Source organism: Populus trichocarpa, chromosome 10, assembly GCF_000002775.5.
Source record: "Populus trichocarpa isolate Nisqually-1 chromosome 10, P.trichocarpa_v4.1, whole genome shotgun sequence".
Taxonomy (NCBI): domain Eukaryota; kingdom Viridiplantae; phylum Streptophyta; class Magnoliopsida; order Malpighiales; family Salicaceae; genus Populus; species Populus trichocarpa.
Genome location: NC_037294.2, coordinates 11426176 through 11446369, shown reverse-complemented (window position 1 = coordinate 11446369; position 20194 = coordinate 11426176). Strand labels below are relative to the sequence as shown.

At 35.4% G+C, this 20194-nt stretch overlaps 3 protein-coding genes and 1 long non-coding RNA gene across 5 annotated transcripts; 2 read left to right on the top strand and 2 right to left on the bottom strand.

Moving 5' to 3' along the window:
- The first annotated feature begins 612 nt into the window (after positions 1-612).
- On the top strand, positions 613-5289 carry LOC7498088 (probable linoleate 9S-lipoxygenase 5). Of its 2 annotated transcripts, none has more exons than XM_002315744.4 (9): positions 613-1019; positions 1503-1789; positions 2254-2494; positions 2697-3035; positions 3141-3226; positions 3312-3419; positions 3539-3843; positions 3938-4201; positions 4297-5289. In XM_002315744.4, the coding sequence occupies exons 1-9, from the start codon at positions 776-778 to the stop codon at positions 5063-5065; spliced, it is 2643 nt and encodes an 880-aa protein (XP_002315780.2). In that variant the 5' UTR covers positions 613-775; the 3' UTR covers positions 5066-5289. The 2 variants fall into 2 exon arrangements, with proteins under 2 accessions (XP_002315780.2, XP_024465556.1); XM_024609788.2 differs by having other exon boundaries at positions 1500-1789.
- A 1134-nt stretch (positions 5290-6423) lies between these two features.
- LOC7474216 (photosystem I reaction center subunit II, chloroplastic) lies at positions 6424-7374 on the top strand. Its single transcript, XM_002315743.4, has one exon. The coding sequence runs from the start codon at positions 6601-6603 to the stop codon at positions 7204-7206; it is 606 nt and encodes a 201-aa protein (XP_002315779.1). The 5' UTR covers positions 6424-6600; the 3' UTR covers positions 7207-7374.
- Positions 7375-10763: 3389 nt separating this feature from the next.
- LOC7474215 (uncharacterized protein C24B11.05) lies at positions 10764-13282 on the bottom strand. The gene is made up of 8 exons (XM_002314670.4): positions 13118-13282; positions 12950-13015; positions 12748-12845; positions 12624-12661; positions 12424-12511; positions 12083-12292; positions 11904-11969; positions 10764-11135 (listed from the first exon to the last, which is right to left on the bottom strand). The coding sequence occupies exons 1-8, from the start codon at positions 13176-13178 to the stop codon at positions 10962-10964; spliced, it is 801 nt and encodes a 266-aa protein (XP_002314706.1). The 5' UTR covers positions 13179-13282; the 3' UTR covers positions 10764-10961.
- Positions 13283-18997: 5715 nt separating this feature from the next.
- LOC127905844 (uncharacterized) lies at positions 18998-19403 on the bottom strand. Its single transcript, XR_008060317.1, has 2 exons — positions 19294-19403; positions 18998-19208 (listed from the first exon to the last, which is right to left on the bottom strand). It is a non-coding gene; the product is annotated as an uncharacterized LOC127905844 (long non-coding RNA).
- Between the last annotated feature and the right edge of the window lie 791 nt (positions 19404-20194).

The window sequence follows — 20194 nt, the reverse complement described above, 5'->3', positions numbered from 1 at the left end:
CTATGCAATCTAAAGCTCAAGTAATTGCAAACAAAGTGGTAAAGCATTAACCTGATAAACTGCTAAGGAGTTGTACCTCAGCTAACAATAATCCCTCCCTCCCAGCATATCTTGAGTCCGAACATCTTTCTTACACAAAGAAAGAGCACACCCACTAAAGCATAAACCTCATTAGCATATGTTTATACTGGATTTGGCTAACCTTAACTTATATACTGACCTAACATTGGTGAATTATAATCATATACTTTCTCCACAGTAATTGTCCAGCAAGAGTGGTCAGGAGAGTCATTTAAATCTAGGCAACAACTACTCCGCCAGAAACTTAGTTTTAACTTAATCCAACAAGGCTGGCATGAAAGCATCAACTCTCATAAGCTAACAATCTTTAAAGATGCATCATGTATGGATTGAGATGGTTATCCACATTCATAAATATTAAAGTAATGCGTACACGTGAATGTGTGGGCATTAAAAAAAAAGGGTTCTAATGTTATAATCTGGTTCCTTATTTTTGGATTAATAAAGAGATAAATACTTAAATTCCTTCGGGACCCCCCTATTAGTTGTCAACATCGATTGTATTTTAAGACCCTTCCTCTTTCGGGGAAGACCAAGACTTTAAGAAATCCAAGAAAAAACCACTGTATATCGCAACAAACACACCGTACAGAAGCCAATCTGGCTATATATCCCATAAACTTGGCCTCTAGGTGCCACCCCTCTTTACATCACCTTTAAGAATCTTGGTTACTCTTCTTGTTGAGCTTTCCAAATGGGGTTCTGCCCTGTCTCAGAGATGTTTCACAAAGTAATGGAAACGTTCTGTATGCAGCCTAAGACCAAGGCCAAAGGCAATGAGGTGGAAGGGAGAAGGAAGATCAAAGGCACAGTGGTGTTGATGAAAAAGAACGTTTTGGACTTCCATGATATAAAAGCTTCGTTTCTTGATCGGGTTCATGAGCTGTTGGGCAAAGGTGTGTCTATGCAGCTTGTTAGTGCTGTTCATCAAGACCCAGGTTAGCCTGCTCCCTCCCTCTGCCTCGCTTAAGTTTCTTGAATGGCACTATTGCCCAAAAGATTTGAGGGAAAGAGAATAATGTAGTGAAGCTTCTTGAATAAAGATAAAATGACTTTTTTTTAACCAAACAGCAAATAACTTCACCGTCATCCTCCAGCCACTGTTCACTTCTCTCTGTTGCCAGACAACCGAGAGGAAAAAACACACGATGGAGAATTTTCTAGTAGTTTCACTCCAAATTCAGGTCTTCGGGGAAACAATTGAATTGTGTTTTTTTTGTAGCTGAGGATTTATTTGTTTGTTTATTCTGAGAAAGTGATCGCTAAGGATTTACTAGTTACATGCGAGATTAAGAAATTATAATTGTTGAAGTTAGCTTTGAATATTCTTTCTTGTTTAATCTTGCCAAGAAAGTTTGCAATAACAGAATCAAAATCAAGTTTGATTAGGCTAAAACTGGGAATTTTGTGGTGTTTAGCAGATAGCTTGCGAGGGAAGCTTGGAAAAGTAGCAGACGTAGAGAAATGGGTTACCACAAGAACACCATTAACAGCTGGAGAGACTATATTCACAATTACTTTTGAATGGGATGAAAACATGGGCCTTCCTGGGGCTATCATCATTAAAAACCATCACCACAGCCAGCTTTATCTCAAGACAGTCACTCTAGAAGATGTTCCTGGCCATGGTCGGGTGCTTTTCATCTGCAATTCTTGGGTTTATCCGTCGCATCGTTACAAGTATAATCGTGTGTTTTTCTCTAATAAGGTAATTAGATTTTGGAATATAAATAGAAGATTGTGTGCCGACAATTATGTTTTATTGTGCTACTTTTGTGAATAGTCTAGAGCCAGGATGTATGCTTTATGTCAATCTGGGCCGTATAGTTAGTGCCTTTTATCATGATTGTTGCCTTTTTAACCTCAATTGTTTAGAACCTCGATATTTTATTCCCTCTTTTTGCAGGCAAAATCACAAACCATTGCTTATTTTCCAGCTAGAACTGCACTTTCCGTGACTCTGAGTTTTTCTTTCGATCATGACTATCTTCATAATGGTGTTAAATTGTTTTCTTTGTTGTTGCTTTCACTACCACTTCCTTTTTGTACCTTTTCTTCCTTCATGATCTGTGTATCAGGCCTACTCCTAGTGCCGAAATTTTTGCGAATGTATTAAGGCAGGTTTTGGATAAAAAGGTGGATTCATGAACATGTTGACGGATTTTGCATCAGGCATATCTTCCATGTCAAACACCTGAGCCATTGCGGTTATATAGAGAAGAAGAGCTTTTAAATCTCCGCGGACATGGAAAAGGTGAGCTGAAGGAGTGGGATAGAGTCTATGACTATGATTACTACAACGATTTGGGGAATCCAGACAAGGGTGAAGAATATGCACGCCCTATTCTTGGAGGAACGGAAGAGTATCCATATCCCCGAAGAGGAAGAACGGGTCGGAGAAAAACAAAAACCGGTTAGAAACCTAAACTTAAATCACTTTTGACATACATTTATATCTAGCGACTCTACCTGGGGTCTCAGAATCTCTAGTGGGATAGAGCATGCAAGTAGAGCACATAGAGAGTATCTGTTCGCTGAGTAACTTTTGTAAGAATGTTGGATGCATGCATTTTTGTCAATTCACAATCAACAATTTAGTTTTACCATTTTAACAGACCCCCATACTGAAAAAAGATTGCCGCTTTTAAGTCTGGACATCTATGTTCCAAGAGATGAACGGTTTGGGCATTTGAAGTTTTCAGATTTTCTTGCCTATGCTCTGAAATCCCTGGTTCAGATATTGCTCCCGGAGATCAAATCTTTATGTGACAAAACTATCAACGAATTTGACACCTTCGAAGATGTACTAAACCTTTATGAAGGGGGAATTAAGCTACCAAATAAACCCACTCTCCATAAAATAAGGGATCACGTCCCCTGGGAGATGCTCAGGGAACTTGTTCGTAATGATGGAGAGCGGTTCCTCAAATTCCCAAAGCCTGATGTTATCAAAGGTGCACTAATGAAAACTTTTTTCTCCCAGTTACCTTGCAGTAATTAGAATTTCACTTCGTATATACAGTACTTGGAAGTTTGAGGTTTTCATGGTATGGTTTCAGCGGACAAGTCTGCTTGGAGGACAGATGAAGAGTTTGCACGGGAAATGCTTGCTGGAGTCAACCCAGTTATCATTAGTCGCCTCCAAGTAAAACACAACTTGCATTAGACTACCTGATGATTATTTTTTTATGATCTTTAAAGCTTGATAAATTAGTAAAATATACCTGCAGGAGTTTCCTCCAGCCAGCAAGCTAGACCCTAAAGCATATGGAAATCAGAACAGCTCAATAAGAAAAGAGTTAATAGAAGAGAACATGAATGGCCTAACCGTAGATCAAGTACTAATCATGATTCATTTCTTTCACGTCCTTATCTATACTACGTATTCAACATTAGAATCAAGGAACACTCAAGGTTGTCTACCTGAAAGATGGATGTTTCAATTTTTCTGATTTAGGCACTCAAAAGCAACAGGCTGTATATATTGGATCATCATGATGCATTGATACCATACCTGAGGCGAATAAACTCAACCAGCACAAAGACTTATGCCTCTAGAACAATCCTGTTGCTTCAAGATGACGGGACATTGAAGCCATTGGCAATTGAGTTGAGTCTACCACATCCACAAGGGGACCATCATGGTGCTGTCAGCAAGGTTTTAACCCCAGCAGAACATGGTGTTGAAGGCTCAGTATGGCAACTGGCCAAAGCTTATGCTGCTGTAAATGATTCTGGATACCACCAGCTTGTTAGCCACTGGTATGATTCCAAATCAAAAGGGCTTTCATAATGGCATAACTTGAAGCTTGTTCTAATTAAGAATTCACCGGATTGATTCTGCTCATGTTTGCAGGCTGAACACTCATGCTGTAATAGAGCCATTTGTGATTGCCACAAACAGACAATTGAGTGTTATTCACCCCATCAACAAGCTTTTGCATCCTCATTTTCGTGACACGATGAATATAAATGCCTTGGCTAGGCAGATCCTCATCAATGCTGATGGAGTACTGGAGAAAACTGTTTTCCCAGCTAAATATGCAATGGAAATGTCTTCTTATGTTTACAAGAACTGGGTTTTCACTGAGCAGGCACTCCCTGCAGATCTCATCAAAAGGTAAAGCACCGAACCTTAAACCATAAAAATACCCTCTTATCTTTACTTTTTATCGAAAGCCAAACTAAAATCTATCCAACTTCGCTATCATCAAGAGGAGTGGCAGTTCAAGATTCAAGCCAGCCACATGGCCTCAGACTTCTGATAGAAGATTATCCCTATGCTGTTGATGGGCTACAAATCTGGTCAGCAATTGAAACATGGGTCAAGGAATATTGTGCTTTCTACTACCCCACAGATGATTTGATTCAAGGTGATAGTGAACTCCAATCATGGTGGACAGAGATCCGTAATGTCGGCCATGGTGACAAGAAGGATGAACCATGGTGGCCTGAGATGCAGACACTAGCTGATGTCACACAAACATGCACCGTTATCATATGGATAGCCTCGGCCCTCCATGCAGCTGTCAATTTTGGGCAATATCCATATGCTGGCTACCTCCCTAACCGCCCCACCATAAGCCGTCGATTCATGCCTGAGCCAGGGACCCCTGAGTACGATGAGCTTGCGAAAAATCCAGATGTAGCCTTCCTGAAAACAATCACAGCCCAGCTACAAACCCTACTCGGTGTATCACTGATTGAGATTTTATCAAGACATTCGACTGATGAGGTTTACCTTGGACAGAGAGATACTCCCGAGTGGACTTCAGATAGTGAACTGCTGGCAGCATTTGAGAGATTTGGAAGGAAGCTGGTAGAAATTGAAAACAAAATCATGGATATGAACAATGACAAGAGATGGAAAAACAGAGTTGGGCCTGTACAAGTTCCTTACACTTTACTCTTTCCTAACACCACAGATTACTCCAGAGAGGGTGGACTCACCGGCAAGGGCATTCCTAACAGTGTGTCAATCTAATTCATTGGATCAAACTAGTATTTTTTTTAGGCAGTCAGTAGATAGTAGGTTTTAAAAATGGTGTGATGGCCAAGTAAAAAGGCGGTCAGATAATATTTTTTGCGTTCAGGTTTTCTTTCGTTGATTATTTGGGTCGAAGGTAAAGTGTGTATCTGCAAGCATCTACAAATAGCAGGAAATGTGTGGTGTGCCTTTCTAGTAATGCATCCATCTATAAATTATTATTTTGTTCTTCTGAAAATAAAAAAAAATTATTTTTAAATAATATTTTTAATGTATATAATTTTATATAATTTTTTTGTTCGATAAATTTAATTTGTGTTTCTATTTTTATTATTATTTATTTAAATAAAAAATTATTTTAATAAATAAATTTAGCAAGCATAACCGGCTGACTGAGTGCTTTATCTTTCAAGATTAAATATTTTAATTTATATTTATCTCTTGATTATTAAAATTTTATTTTTATGTATATTTAATTATTATTTATTTATTTATTCATATACATAGTTGTTGATTTGTTTTATTATATATATGGATAAATTTTTATTTAAAATTAAATTTTATGCATTAAAAAAAATCTTCATTCTTCCGCTAGTTATATATATAAAAGAGAGCCAGTTTGGCATTCTTGAATTGAACTGAACCACATTGCAAGCTTCGGCAGAATTAATAGGAAACGAACGATGCTCGCTCTCTCTCGCTACACCAGATTCAAGGTGTCTCCTCTCCCACTGGACGCATGTGACAGGTGTCGAGTATTGAGCATTGAAGATTTCTCCACGGAGCAGAATGTGCACACCAAGACAAAGCGGGGAGTTTTGCCTCCCTAATCTAATGTTAACGGGCCTTTGGGTCCATTTCTTTTATTGTGCATTTTGATTTTAAGGCCCATGGGTTTTTTCGAGCCTTTGGATTTTCTATTCATCGCTATCTCCGGTCCATTCTTTTTTCCTTTGCAATTTTTGTTTTGGGTCGTCTATGACCTTCTTTTTTTTCTTTCTTTTAATCATATAAACCGTTTGTTTTTTGGCAGCATATGAAGATGTAATCTTAAAATACATATTTTACACGAATCTGCCAACATTTGACAGTTGTTGTGGATCGTAATGCATATATAATCTTACCCCGAAAGAAGAAAATACTACACAGAACACACACACACACACATCGGCGTGGTATGTCTTTGCAGCATAAACAATTATCACCAGGAAACAGATACGCTAATAGAAGGGAACGGAGAAGAGGGGTGTTGGTGACCCCCACGTATCAGATCCAGGGATTTTAAGTGGTCTGTGCCGTATCCGTCTTATCCAAATCCGTGCGCGAGCGCAAGAAGCTGGTGAGACCACGTATCGAAGGTCAAGAAATTAATTGGTCTGACCATATCGCCTTATCCAAACTCACACACACCACCCATATCAAATCCCACAAACACCTCCATCAATAATCTTTTCTCCTCCATCTTATTGAACCAGCACCCTCCTACAGACCCATATCACCCAACACCCTCGAATCTCCAATTCCTCGTGGCCATGGCAGCTCAAGCCTCTCTCTTTACTCCTCCAACCCTCTCCACCCTAAAATCGAGCAACCAGGCTTTTGTTCCATGGAAACAGGCATCTTTTTTACCAATATCTAATGTTAAGCCACAAAGAACCATGAAGGTTGCTGCTGCAGAGGAAACAGCTGTCAAAGAGGCTCCGGTGGGCTTCACTCCACCTGAGTTGGACCCGAGTACCCCATCACCAATTTTTGGTGGAAGCACTGGTGGGCTGTTGAGGAAAGCCCAGGTGGAGGAGTTTTATGTGATTACATGGGACTCCCCCAAGGAACAGATATTTGAAATGCCGACTGGGGGTGCTGCCATCATGAGGGAAGGCCCTAACTTGCTCAAGCTGGCCAGGAAGGAGCAGTGCTTGGCTCTCGGGACTAGGCTAAGGTCCAAGTACAAGATCAAGTACCAGTTTTACAGGGTGTTCCCCAATGGAGAGGTGCAGTACTTGCATCCTAAGGATGGTGTCTACCCTGAGAAGGTGAACCCAGGGCGCCAAGGCGTGGGCCAAAATTTCAGGTCAATCGGAAAGAACGTTAGCCCAATTGAGGTCAAGTTCACAGGCAAGCAAGCGTATGATTTGTGATCTGGTAACATCATGTATTTGTGATTACGTGAATACTCTACGGTTGTTTGCTGTAATTGTATCTCTTCTTCAGGAAACTCTTAAGAGAAGCAAAACCTGTCTTGTGGGTGCACATCTCTCTTCTCCTTTTCAGATGGTTATATATCTAGCTACGTCATTTCATATGAACATAGGATTGCATGTTCTAGTGTTTTTATGCCAGACTTCTCCCATATGATGATAGCGTCGTCAGAGTATACCCTGCCAGATGATTTACCGTAATTGAAATTTAAAAACATGTACTTAATATCAGTGCATGGTCGCATATTCCGGCAAACAACTTAAGAATACGCAGGACCCAGTAGAAAAATGCAATATATATTTTGTCATCCAAGAATCTCATTCTGGAAGGATTAAGATTTATAGTTGAGTTGACTTGAGTTGATTGCATCAATCAGACCCCGAATGTGAAGGATCTAAATTTGCTGGGTTATACTGAAGTTGTTTATATATATATATTACGAACACGAAAGATTCTATGTTAGTCCCTGGCTTACAATTCAACTTTATTAAATTGGAAACCCAGTGATTATGAGTTCTAACCTCTCTTTTCCCAAAAAAAAAAAAAATGATTGAATTTTTTTTAACCATCTTGTTGACATGGATATTTCTTATTAGGTCTAAGCAGCCTTTCAATTGGTTAGTCTTTATCTAGAACTGGTGTGAAAATCTTAGGACAGCATTTGATGGTAGTGTAATTGAAGATATGGCAAAAGATTGCATTGAAATGTTTGTACTTTCTAAAATTTATCAATCGAGTGATTTTAATTTTAAAACCCAACGTCAAAGAACCATCTCAACCCAATAGTTTAAGCTATTAGGTAAGGTCCCAGGATATAATTTATATTATTCTCTAACACACCCCCTCAAGTGAAAGCCCTTTGGGCTTGAAACTTACACAGGCTCACATTATCTTGTGCTTAATTTTTATCAACTTAATGAGGATGGTGAGATTCGAACTCGTGACCGCTTGATCATTAAGACTCTGATACCATGTCAAAGAACCATCTCAACCCAATAGCTTAAGTTATTAGGTAAGGTCCCAGGATATGATTTATATTATTCTCTAACACCCAACAACTATCCATTTTGCTCTCTTATGTAGGCTATATATCTGACAAGTCATATAAATTAAAAAAAAAACAATAATAACAATTTATTCAAATTAAAAGGAAAAAAAAAGAGAGAGTTGTCCAAGTAAAAAAAAAAATCGGATTTCTTTCTCCTTTTAACAAACCAGACAAATCCCCCTTTCTGATTTTAAAAGGTTAAAAATAATATTTTTTTAAATTTACTAAATTTAATTATAAATTCATTACACAACAAAAATAATTTTCGAAAACAAACATTCCAACAACATGATTATAAAATTTCTGATCTGTTATGTTAGTCATGCATCGACGAATAATTTTTTCCTTTTCAATACCAGTTCTTTGTATCGTTTTTTTCTAATATTTTATTTTGGAATAGCTTTTCGTTTAATATATATATATATATATATATAAGAGAAAAGGGGGATTTGCATTTTAAGGGCTTTTATTTCTCAAGGATATAGATCCGGGAGGGAAGGGGATCCTTAATATCTCCTGGAGTTTTAGCTCTGGTGGTCAAGTAGTCCTTTAGCTGCCTGCCTTGATTCCCGCGTCACAGTAGCTAAGCGTAAGTAAGCGTGGTCAATAGAACGGAATGGAATGGTTGTTGCATTTATCCAAGCAAGGAGCGGGGTAGTTGACTCGCGGGAATAAGGGAATGCGATGTCGAAAAGAAAGGAATTGAATTAGCAATAGACTGAATTTCAGTATGCTCCTTTCCGCCCAGATGTTTTCGAATCGAGTAAATGTTAATTGGTAGTGGTCAGTCTGATAGTCAAAAGTCAGTAACAAAGGGCCCCTATTCTGGTTCTATTCCACAGGCAGGATAGAATCCATCCATTTATAATAAGAAATAGAAAGCTCACGTAGATGCCACTCTTAACGGCTAGGCTAAAAGGTCTGTCTCCCTTAGAGATGCTTACTCTCGAGGTCTTTACATTGACAGCTCACTAATGCGTACACCAAATTCCTTATTGAAATCGAGATCTTGTTCCATTAGACCCAGTTCGGTCAGATCAGTTCCCATAATATTGCTTGCCCGGGTCGGGCTTTCATCTGATTATTGGTCTTGGGAGCAACCATGTCTTCTAAGCCCTCAAAGCAAAGATCGGATTCGTTCACTGCTAAACAAGAGTTCCGAGTCGATTTGGTCGTGATCCTTTCTTCTCGCCATCTCCGTTGGCAAGGTGAGTCTCATCCCTAGCTTGGCTACTTTACTAGACTATAGGCACTAGGCTATTCTTCGATCTCGAAAGAGTGAAAATCAGGATTGGATGCGCCTTAAATCGATTACAATTTCCGGATATCTATGGCATACGTTATTCTCGGATCTCAGAGACAGATGTAGGTATACTTTGACTTTGAAAAGTCTCTGTCGCTGATCAGCTACTGGACCCGCAGTTTGCTCCCCAGAAGCAGGCCTTCTGTGTGAGATCCATAACGGGAGTCACAAACTTTAAATCAAACCGGAGAATCATTCAGGCCATCCACTTTTGCCCAAGATTAGGCCTTCTGCCATAATTAACGACTTCGCTACATGTTATGGACGCGCACAGATTCGCAGTAGCAAGATTAGGATTTAAATATATATATATATATATATATATATATATATATATATATATATATATATAAAGAACTTATCCATTTGAATCGGTTTAAATCATATTCATTGAACTTGGATTAAACTATTATCCCTAACAGTATCCAAAATTTCATAAGTACACGCTGTAAAGATTCATTACAGCATGATAGAGATTTAAGTGTTCGAAACTTGAAAAATAACAGCTTGAGTTCCAGGCATCCATTACAGATTGCACCGACATCTCTAGAAGCAAATTAAATAATAAATAAGCAGAGTTCGTACCAAGTGTGAGCTCCCAATAATGCCATGCCATTCAGTCTCAGTGCTTATCTCCAACACCACCAAACAACAACGATAGCACTACAGGATCTTTAAAAATTCATGCGTGATTGAGATTATCTAAAAGAACGAAAGAGACAGCCACCACCATGATTTGGAGGATGGGTACAAGCTTCCACGTGGATCACATTTTATTTTAAATCCTGACGTCTCTAACCACACTGATGACCCCCTCATGATTATCAAGCTAAGAAGATGGTATACATCGCTATCTGATACCCTCTCGGGTGACATGTGTACCAAAAACATGATTGATGGAACTACGTCACAGAACAAACACAATGCCATCTCTGTGTTGTTAAAGGGCTCAATCGTTGCTAGAAGCTTCTCGAGTAGCTGGGCAATTATTTTTTCTTTTTTAATTCAATGGGTTGGATTGGACGGTAATTCTCTGTTATTTTTTTTGTCTGTCCTGCGTACAATGAGTGGAATGCATTGTCGGGATTGTTTTGAAGTGACTTTAAATTATTCTATCATCTAAGCCAGCTTAATTGACACCATAATTCACAAACAATTAATTTAGCTTAGAAAGATGACAATGAGATAACCAGTAGGATGGATGAAAATTACACAGAAGAACCATTTACACGCATATGATACATTAATTAACAACACATATGCACAGCACATGAAAGATAGATTTGACATGCAAGGATCGCCAACCCAGTCCTTGAAAAAGAGGTCTTGATTGGTTGTCTTATTTAGGCTCCGACGGTTGTAGGTGAGAGAATGGCGTCCATTTCACTCCTGGGGCGGCTGATCCTTCGATCACCGCTTTCCGTTCCTCCCACCCAGATTTCTGGAATCACCTCAGCTAGGTTGTGGATATGCTCCAATACATAATCCGCCTCTTTGCTCGTCACCGTTTTTCCAACCTTAATAATTACATCAGGACAGTACCACAGCACTGGTGTTAGACTCCAAACATTTTTAAATGTACATTCAGCAATCACAAAAGGACAGCCAATTACTTCTCTGTCACAGCTCTAATCTGAGATCCTAACTCGACGAAAGTATAAGCTGAAGCAGAGGCTTCACCAAGAGGGATTTCCCACACTTGGGAGTTGGGTCGTGTTTTCCTCGTTTTTCAATTGCAGCTTTTTTTAGATTTTTAAATGTGTCAGGCCACATATTAAGCATCAGCATTACTGCCCTTGCCCTCCCGCGAATGAAAGAAATAGCAAGCCGCGAAACACGGTTAATCACTGGATTTTTTGGACACGTGTTGACCCCACAGAGTCAAGGTCTTGAGCTTCCGGGCCGAAGAACATTTTCCTCGTTTTATAAAACTCGGATTCGCTTGGCAGGATTTGACACCGGTTATCTCCGGCTTAAACAGTTTGATTCAATTAAAAAATTCAGGTTGAAACTCCCTAACATTTGAATTTCTTTTTGTTAAAACAACAGTTTTGATATATCTTTTTTAATTCTAGATCAATAACTCAAATTTTACCTCAAATCAACCCCAAATCAGGTTTTATAATGGTTCAAGATTTACAATTTTTTTTTGCATGATAAAATTTTTGAAGGGGTAGGCGGATTTTTGGTTTTAAATTTCAGCAGCCAAAGACAAGTTGGATTTAACAGGAGTAGGTGGAATTTTTCGTTGATTCAGTTACAAGGGGATTGATTAGTAAATTTACCAGAGCAGTGCGGAGCCCCAAAGCTTTCCCTGCTGCCACATTGCGCACGTTGTCATCCAAAAACAGCTGCAACAAAACACAGCAGAAACGCGTTTCAGGATTTTCTTAAGCACCAAACAAAAACTTGTGGAGGGAGAAAACTGATCGAGCAAAAAAACCCTTGAGAGAGGGTTGCTTACCGTACGGCGAGGATCAACATCTGCAACACGAAGAGCAACTTTCATGGCATCTACTGAAGGCTTAAGAAGAACAGGGAACTCATCAGGACTTGTCGATTTAGACAGGTTTGGATTCATCGTCTCAAAACATATGATCTGATCGAAACAGTCTTCTATTCCTAACCGTTTTAGGGCCATGATCGCGTGATTTCTATCTGAATTGGTGAAGATCTGCCGTAAAAAACATTAAACAATTAATTAATTGGCTTGGATGCATGAACAAGAATACAAGGGGTTTTTTTTTATTCACGAAAAGTAGTTAAATTGGTGGCTCTGTTTTGTGTTTTCTTATTGAGGCTTACAATTTTCCTCTGAGTGATGCTACGCAAGAGGTTACGTAATTGAGAATCTGGCTTGATCAAATCATAAGGCAATCTTCCGTGCACGAAACTGTTCATAAGTAAATATATATAGTTAAGAAACTGATTCCAGGTTTTTCTTGTCCTGAAATGGGAACAGAGTCTATCTGATATTAAACAATTTGAGTTAGGGTTTTGCTAACCTGTGATAATCATCAGCATCAATGTCATAGCCTAGCGCCTGAAATATAAATTTAAGCCATTAATAATTAAACAAGGCAGAAAAAAAAAGAATGAATTATATTATGTCTTTGTCAAAGTAATTACTCGCAAGCCAGCAAGAGAGCTGCCGTAGGACTTGAAGAGCTCAACTCGGTGACTGGGAGCTTTGTTCTCTGGAAATCCACATTTCTCAACAAGAAATTCTACATACAAAGAAGGAAGATCATACCGATCGGTGCTTAAAAAAAATCAATCATTTTTTTTATTTTAATTTTGATAATGTGATTAATTGAAAAATGGCATGTACCATCAATATTTTTTCTCAGAGCTTCAGCTATTCCAAGCTTAGAGGAATACAAAGTGTCATCCAAATCTGTTTTAAAAAAATTACAATTCAAAACAATGTGATCAGAGAGCTTGGAGTCTTGGACAGAATAGAATGAAGAACTATAGCAAGATAGGGAGAAAAAAGTACCAAAAAGGAGGCAATCAAAAGGAGAGCTTGGATTGCAAGAAGATTTGCTGCAATAATCCATGGCTAAGTGACAAGTGTGAGAGAGAGAGAGAGAGAACTGAATTAGGCTTGGGGGTCGAAGAGAGATGAAACCACAGCGATTTCAGAGGAGGAAGGGGGGGTATTTATAAGGGATAGGGAGAAACGGATGATGCTGACTCAGGGTTCAAATCTCTTTGGGAATATTAATTTTAAATTGAGAAAAAATAACAAAAAATTAAATTTTTTAAAAATGTTTTTAAAAAGTAAAAAAAGAAACAGTTACACGATTTGCGAACTTCGAAGCCGAGTAGATAAGGGCCCACACGGCTGTACTAATTGCCGGTAAATGTCCTTCGTTCAAAATGTTTTTTGGGTTTAGAATTGTGATGTTCGACATTCCGGTACAGGTACAGAAGTTTTGAAAACCTTCTAATTTTGTTAGCTAAAAATTAATATTTTTTATATTTTTAAGTTGTTTTAATATATTAATATAAAGGATGAATTTTAAAAAATAAAAAAATATTTTAATATATTTTAAAAAATACTTTAAAAATTAATATTTCTCATACTTCTAAATAAAAATAATATAAAATAGTAAAATATTGTGGGATGGCAAGCTATTAACCTCTCCATGTAATTACAGAACTTATTTAAAAGAGTCAAATAAAAAATAATATAAGTATAGTTTTTTTTTCATAACATGCACTCTAATTAAAAATGTTATCATGTTTAAGTTTAAATCTTTAATCTTTTCTTTTGAAGTAAGCCAATAACTAGATTTTCTCCTTTTAATTTATTATTTTTTCCAAGAATATATATTTGTGTTTTAGCTTAGTATTAGAGTTTCTTTAGTAGTGTAGTGATAATTATTTTTTAAAGTGTTTTTTGCTCGAAAAAATATTAAAATAATATTTTTTATATTTTAAAATTTATTTTTGATATTAATCATGTCAAAACGAAAAAAAACAAAAAAAAAAAACTCCCTCACAAATACCCTATAAAAAGATGCCCTGTAAAGCTGCTGTCTTGTAGACGACGCAGCATGTGAATTGTGATGTGAAGTGTTCGTATACAAACAAGAATAAAGATGAAAATGAAAATGACTTTTAAGGAATTTTACATGAATATATATATATATAACTCTATTTATTATGTCGACATGTATAGAATTTGTTAATTTTGATTTGTTTTGTATGGCATTATCCAGCAAACGAAGATTTATACTTAGTTAAGTGGAAGCATTCGTGACAGCATCGTGGAGTCAATTCAGTTTTGTCCGTCTCCGGTCGACTCCAATCTACATTGAGATCTTTCCATGTATTTTTTAAAATATTTTTAACGCGTCAAATTTGGTGTTTGCTACCCCGACTCCATTCTTCTTTCCTCTTTTTTTTTCTCTCTTTTCAGACCAAACCTAGAAAATATACAGGTTATTTTAATATCATCATCAAACTATTTTTTATATCATTATTTTTAAATCATGAACTTTTATCTATTTTAAACATTTTTTCGTTGATATTTATATCCAAATTATACAATTTCTTTTGGTTAAAATATCATTTTACAGAGATTTTAACATTTTCTGTTTTGTTGGTGATTTTAATATAAACTTTTATTTAATAATTGATACAGAAGATTTTGGATGTGAAATTTATATATCCTAATTGATGGGTCCAAAATCCAAGTTGCTTAGAAATAACATTAATGTATTAGATAATTGATTGATCTTCTAGTTCATGTGATCTGATTTATTCTTTATAGTCAATGCATCTGGTGACTTGATATGAAAAATTCATGGGGTCGATAACTAGTAACATGTGATATATAGTAAGTCAAGTTACCAGTAGCTGTGGTAATAGCAGGTAGTATCTGGTTAGTCAGGTGATTAGTAATTGATACCTGCAAAATATCATTTTTTATGGACATGAGGATTCTTCAATTGTAAAGTTAATAATTTTATAGAGAGAGAAAGTGTAATAATATTCCAGAGATAGATGCTCTGAAAATATATATACAGTAGAGAATGAAAAGATTGTGGACCTTTGACTTGAAGGATTTATGGTGTATTTATAACTTTTTAATCTTATCTTTTTTTTGTTGAAAAGAGGGATTGAAATATAGTTTAACTCTTGTTATATTTTGAGTTTTATTCTACTCAAAATAATACGTATTAGATCGGTATAAAATATTGAGAGACCCGCATAGGGTCCGAGAAAAATTTTCTAGAGAGTGTTGGGCTCGGACCCATTAAAAGTGAAAATAAATTCAGACATGCTGCCTTGACCCAAATATATTAGGCCTTTAAGTGATAGCCTGAACCCACGAGGGCTATGGTGCACTGGGCATCCATGCACCCTTGTAGGGAGCATGGGCTCGGGCTACATGCCAGAGCCCATGTTTCTAATGCATGAGCTCAAGCTTCTTATCAATGTTCATGCTTCTTATGAGTTGGGCTCATGCTCCTCATCCATGTTCATGCTCCTTAGGAGTTGGGTTCTGGTTATCACGTTCGAGACTATATTTTTTTTGATGTTTTTTTAGAGGTTTTTTTTTTAGAGGATTTTTTGGGTCCATTTCAGGGGATTATTTTGGGTCCATCACTAATAATTATTAATAGTGCGTTAAATATTGTATATATAATAAAATCTTTTTTTAAGTCACAACAACTTTAGGTTACGTGAAAATAAACTTAATAAAATATACACTATCTTTACTTGTTTTATAACATGCAATACACAGCAGGTAGGATTCCAAGTTAATTCTTGTTGTAGTAAAAGAATATATCAATGTTACAGAGGTATTTTATTATATCATGATTTCTTTCTAGTTATGAAGTGTAAATGTATTGTTTACACTAAATAAAATAAATTAAAAAAAGTACAGGATTCAATAAACTAAAAAAAAACTGTTAATGTTAATCAGAAACTAAAATGAAAAGCTAATTGTTTTTTAAAAAACAAAAGACCGACGAGCATGTAAGTAAGTATTTAACTTCAGCTTTCCTTTTTTATTTATATATACATTATCATAGAGATTATTTTTTTCTTACCAAGAACAAATACTTTTTATTTTGATAATACATCCTCAAAATGTAATTTATTTATAAAAATAAAAATATAATTAAAAATAAATTACAATAATCTTCTTGAAACATTATAAAAATAAATTAATAACTACAATTTTAAAAAGTGCATTAACAATTAAAAAAAAACATCAAAGCAAAGTAAAAAAAAAAAACATCAAAGAAGAGGAAGAAGGACATGTGATAAAAATTTAAACTATAAAAATCGAAGGTTATGATAATAAATATTCAAAAGATTCTAAACGATTCAAAATAAGGATAAAAGGCTTTTTTTAATTAAAAGCTCTTTATCCTATTAATACGATTTATTTTTTGATAATTTATTTATTGGAATGTTTATTTTTTTCAGAAAATTATCAAAATCATAAAAAAATAAAAAAATATTATTTTTATTTTCTTATCACGATTGTATTGAAAAATATAAAAATAATACATTAAAACTTTTTGGAGCCAGTTTTTTATGTAATCAAGCAATAATGAAAAATAATTTATGGAAAAAGGCTAGAAAACAAAATTTAAGAAAAAAGACATACAAATCACGAATGGTCGTACAAAAAGGTACTCATTATTAAATAAATATTTTTTCTCAAAAATGATATTTTTAGTGTATTTTAAAGTTATTATTTTTTTGAAATTCAACCAAAAAAAATGATAGAAATAAAAAAAATCATAATGGCCCAAATATATAGAGACAACATGTTTGCCCATATAATGCAAAGGTTAGACTCAAATGTGTGACCGTTTTTTCACCTGTAAAGGGGTGAAAAAAATGTCACCAGCCCTTTTTTTTAATAAATATAAAACCAGGCATGCATTATTTGCCTGTCTAGTTTTCAACCATGTGAAAGATGGTTGGAAAATTAGGCTAGTTTTTTTATATATAAAAATTTAACTTTTAACCTGATTTCACTTATAAACACTTAATAAAAATCGTTATCATGATAATAAATTAATTTCTCAACTTAAAACAACATCCAAATCATCCTAAAAACACAAAGATCAAACAAAAATAATCTTTAATTGACATTAATAAATGATAAACCCAATGAATTTATTTTTTAATAACCACGTGTGATACAAGTTTTTATTTCTTAATGGTTAGGGTCCAGGACAAGATTGCAAAGTTTAGAAAAATGAAGGCACTTCTTTTTTTTTTTTTAAATGCGAACCCTAAATGCCAATCTTTTTTGTTTCTATGGTGCGCGATGTAATTTATATTTTATCCCAATCATAAATTTTAAAATATTTAGTTAATCAATACCATAATTTTGCATGAGTTTTATTAAAAATTCTCTCTGAAAATCTTAATTAAAAAAAAACTATAATTTATAAAAAAATTAAAACTTGTTTTTTATAACATCAATTAACCACAAATACCTTCACATAAACTATCACAATAACAAACACACAAAGTAAAAAGCAGCACCTATGATCATTGTTAGATGGTGACGGTCCGTCGTACGTACCCACCGTCCATCCCAACATGACGAGGCAACACTGTCCCTAATAATTTGCATATTACACTACATGACAGTAACCTTACAAATAAAAACTGCAAAGTTCCTGATGGAACAAAACCTGTAATTGGAAGGTGTTATGATGGAGGACAAATGCATGCCTGGGCCAACCTAGAGAGTGCAGAGTATTTATATTTTCTTTATCATTTGCAGACGGGAATTAATTACTCTTTCAATCACCGGCCAGATCAATCCAGTAATTCGCCAACTTAAAACCAAGTGTTTTTTTTTTTTTTTTTAAGACAACGCTGTTTTAAGCTGTTTTTTTTTTTTTTAATTAAAGTTTATATGGACTCGGATCAATCAACAAAAACAGTGACTCTGGCCTTAGACAAAGTCGATCTCCGGGTTAGATTTTATAAATATCCTTTCAATTTTTAAACTTTTGTAAGTTTGCGCTTCTTTGCAATTGGAGGATGATCACAACGATGGTTTCCAAATCAGCGTTTAGCAGCCCAAGGCCCGAAAGACTTTGATGTTAATACTGCGCTTCCTTGCAGTTGAGTCACGACGCTATCATCGAGCGAGCGGATTTGTACAAACGAGGAATTTTTTTGAGGACATAAATAGGTTTATAACGGATATGTTGTCTGCCCCAGTTGCAATAAAAAAAAGGGTCCAGTCATGCCGACCTGGAAGGCTTGCATGTGGGCCGAGGCCCAACAAAAAAAGGTGATTGATTTCTGAGATTGACCTGGTGCCATCAGGAAATACCAAATAGTGATATCAGTTTTATGCTTTTATAAAACCTCAACATATCAGCATGACTGTTATAAGAATCAACTCCATATCTACATCCATTGTTTTATTACTTGCGCTGAACAGATGCATAGCCATACTTTTTCAGTGAATGACTAGGCTACTATGACTATTATTTTCTTCAAAGAAATGCCAAATAAGATTTTCAACTATGATATTCGATTGTACATGAATCGCGTTCATGTATTTGCAAATCATGCCGAAACTGGAATTCTGCAAACTGTCAGAGTTGTATAGAATAATTTCAAGCCTTTTCAAATAGCTATTATCATGGAATTCAAGCATACTTCCTTCTTTCTATGTGTTAGACGCCGCTCTATATCAGAGTTCAACGAATCATCAGTTGTTATTTTGGGATGCTCTGTTCCAAACAGAAAAACAGGAAACAAATTCTAGCCGGCGAATTATATTTGTTAATTAATAATTAATTACCCACTTTCCTTTTCTTGCATTTTCTCTTTCTGTAAATGATCTACGCCACCAAACAGAACACACAAAGAATGCAGCCATTTAAACTAGAAAGCAAGCATAAATTAGTAACTCTCAAAATACAAACCACAGTTATCATATTTAGTAAAGCTGAAGAGAGAGAGAGGCGTGCAAAAATGGAGCTGTGGAGGTTGAAAAATTAACAGTGGTTTGTTTGTGAGCAATGGCTTAAGCTTCAGATCCGCGTCTTTTGAAAAGGAAGAGAGGGTTTTAGAGCGCGGATCTAGCATGAATCAAAAAAGGGAAAACAATCTCAAACAACAAAAAATCAAAAGAAAGAGCATGAGGAAGAGAGGGGGAAGATTTACCTGGAGATTGAAAACTTGTTGATCTCTCTTCACTGATTAGAATTTGAGCCCAAGGCGTAAGAGAGGAGAGGCAGCGAATAACCAAAAATAAAATCAAACCTTAAAACTCTTTTTTTTTTTGTTTTAAAAAAATGCCGGCGCAACTTTGTACATGCTAGATTTTATGATAATGATTAAATTTTAAAATATTTTTTATTTATAAATATTAAAATAATTTTATTTTATTTTTTATTTTTTATATTTGTATATTAAAACAATCCAAAAAAAAAAATTAATTTAAAGAATTTTTTTAAAAAGCACAGTTATACCATAAAAACAAACATGCCTTTATTAAGTCTTGGCAGTGACTACAACATATTAACGCTAACGCGTGTCTTGGGTTTTTTGATAATTTAATTCTTATTCACCAATTGGCGGAGCGGGAAACTTTAGTCAGGAGGCCAAATTATACTAAATATTAAATATTCACTATTGACGCTAACACTGTTCACACACAAATTACTGTGGATGGTCCTGTTATTTTTTTACAATTCATTTTGATGCTCCAAATTTTATTTTAGATAATTTAATCCTAATTTAAGGTTAATTATTTTTTATTTCTTAGCCAATGGTGGGATTGGAAGAATAAAGGCCGAAATGAAAAAAACATAAAACATGAGTGATGTTTCATAAGTTTAGAGAAAGATACACTTTGATTCTCTAATTTTCATAATAATGCAAAATTATATGATTTCAATGTCTCAATTTTTTTTAATTCAATTTTGATATGAAAGTTTATTTTAATTATTTTTCAGTTCCTAGTTGAGAGAGGAGAGAGAGAGGTCGCTAGATTTCGATGCTAAAGAGATAAAAATATCATTGACACCGATTTATGCCACCAAAATGATCGATGTTTGTGTCA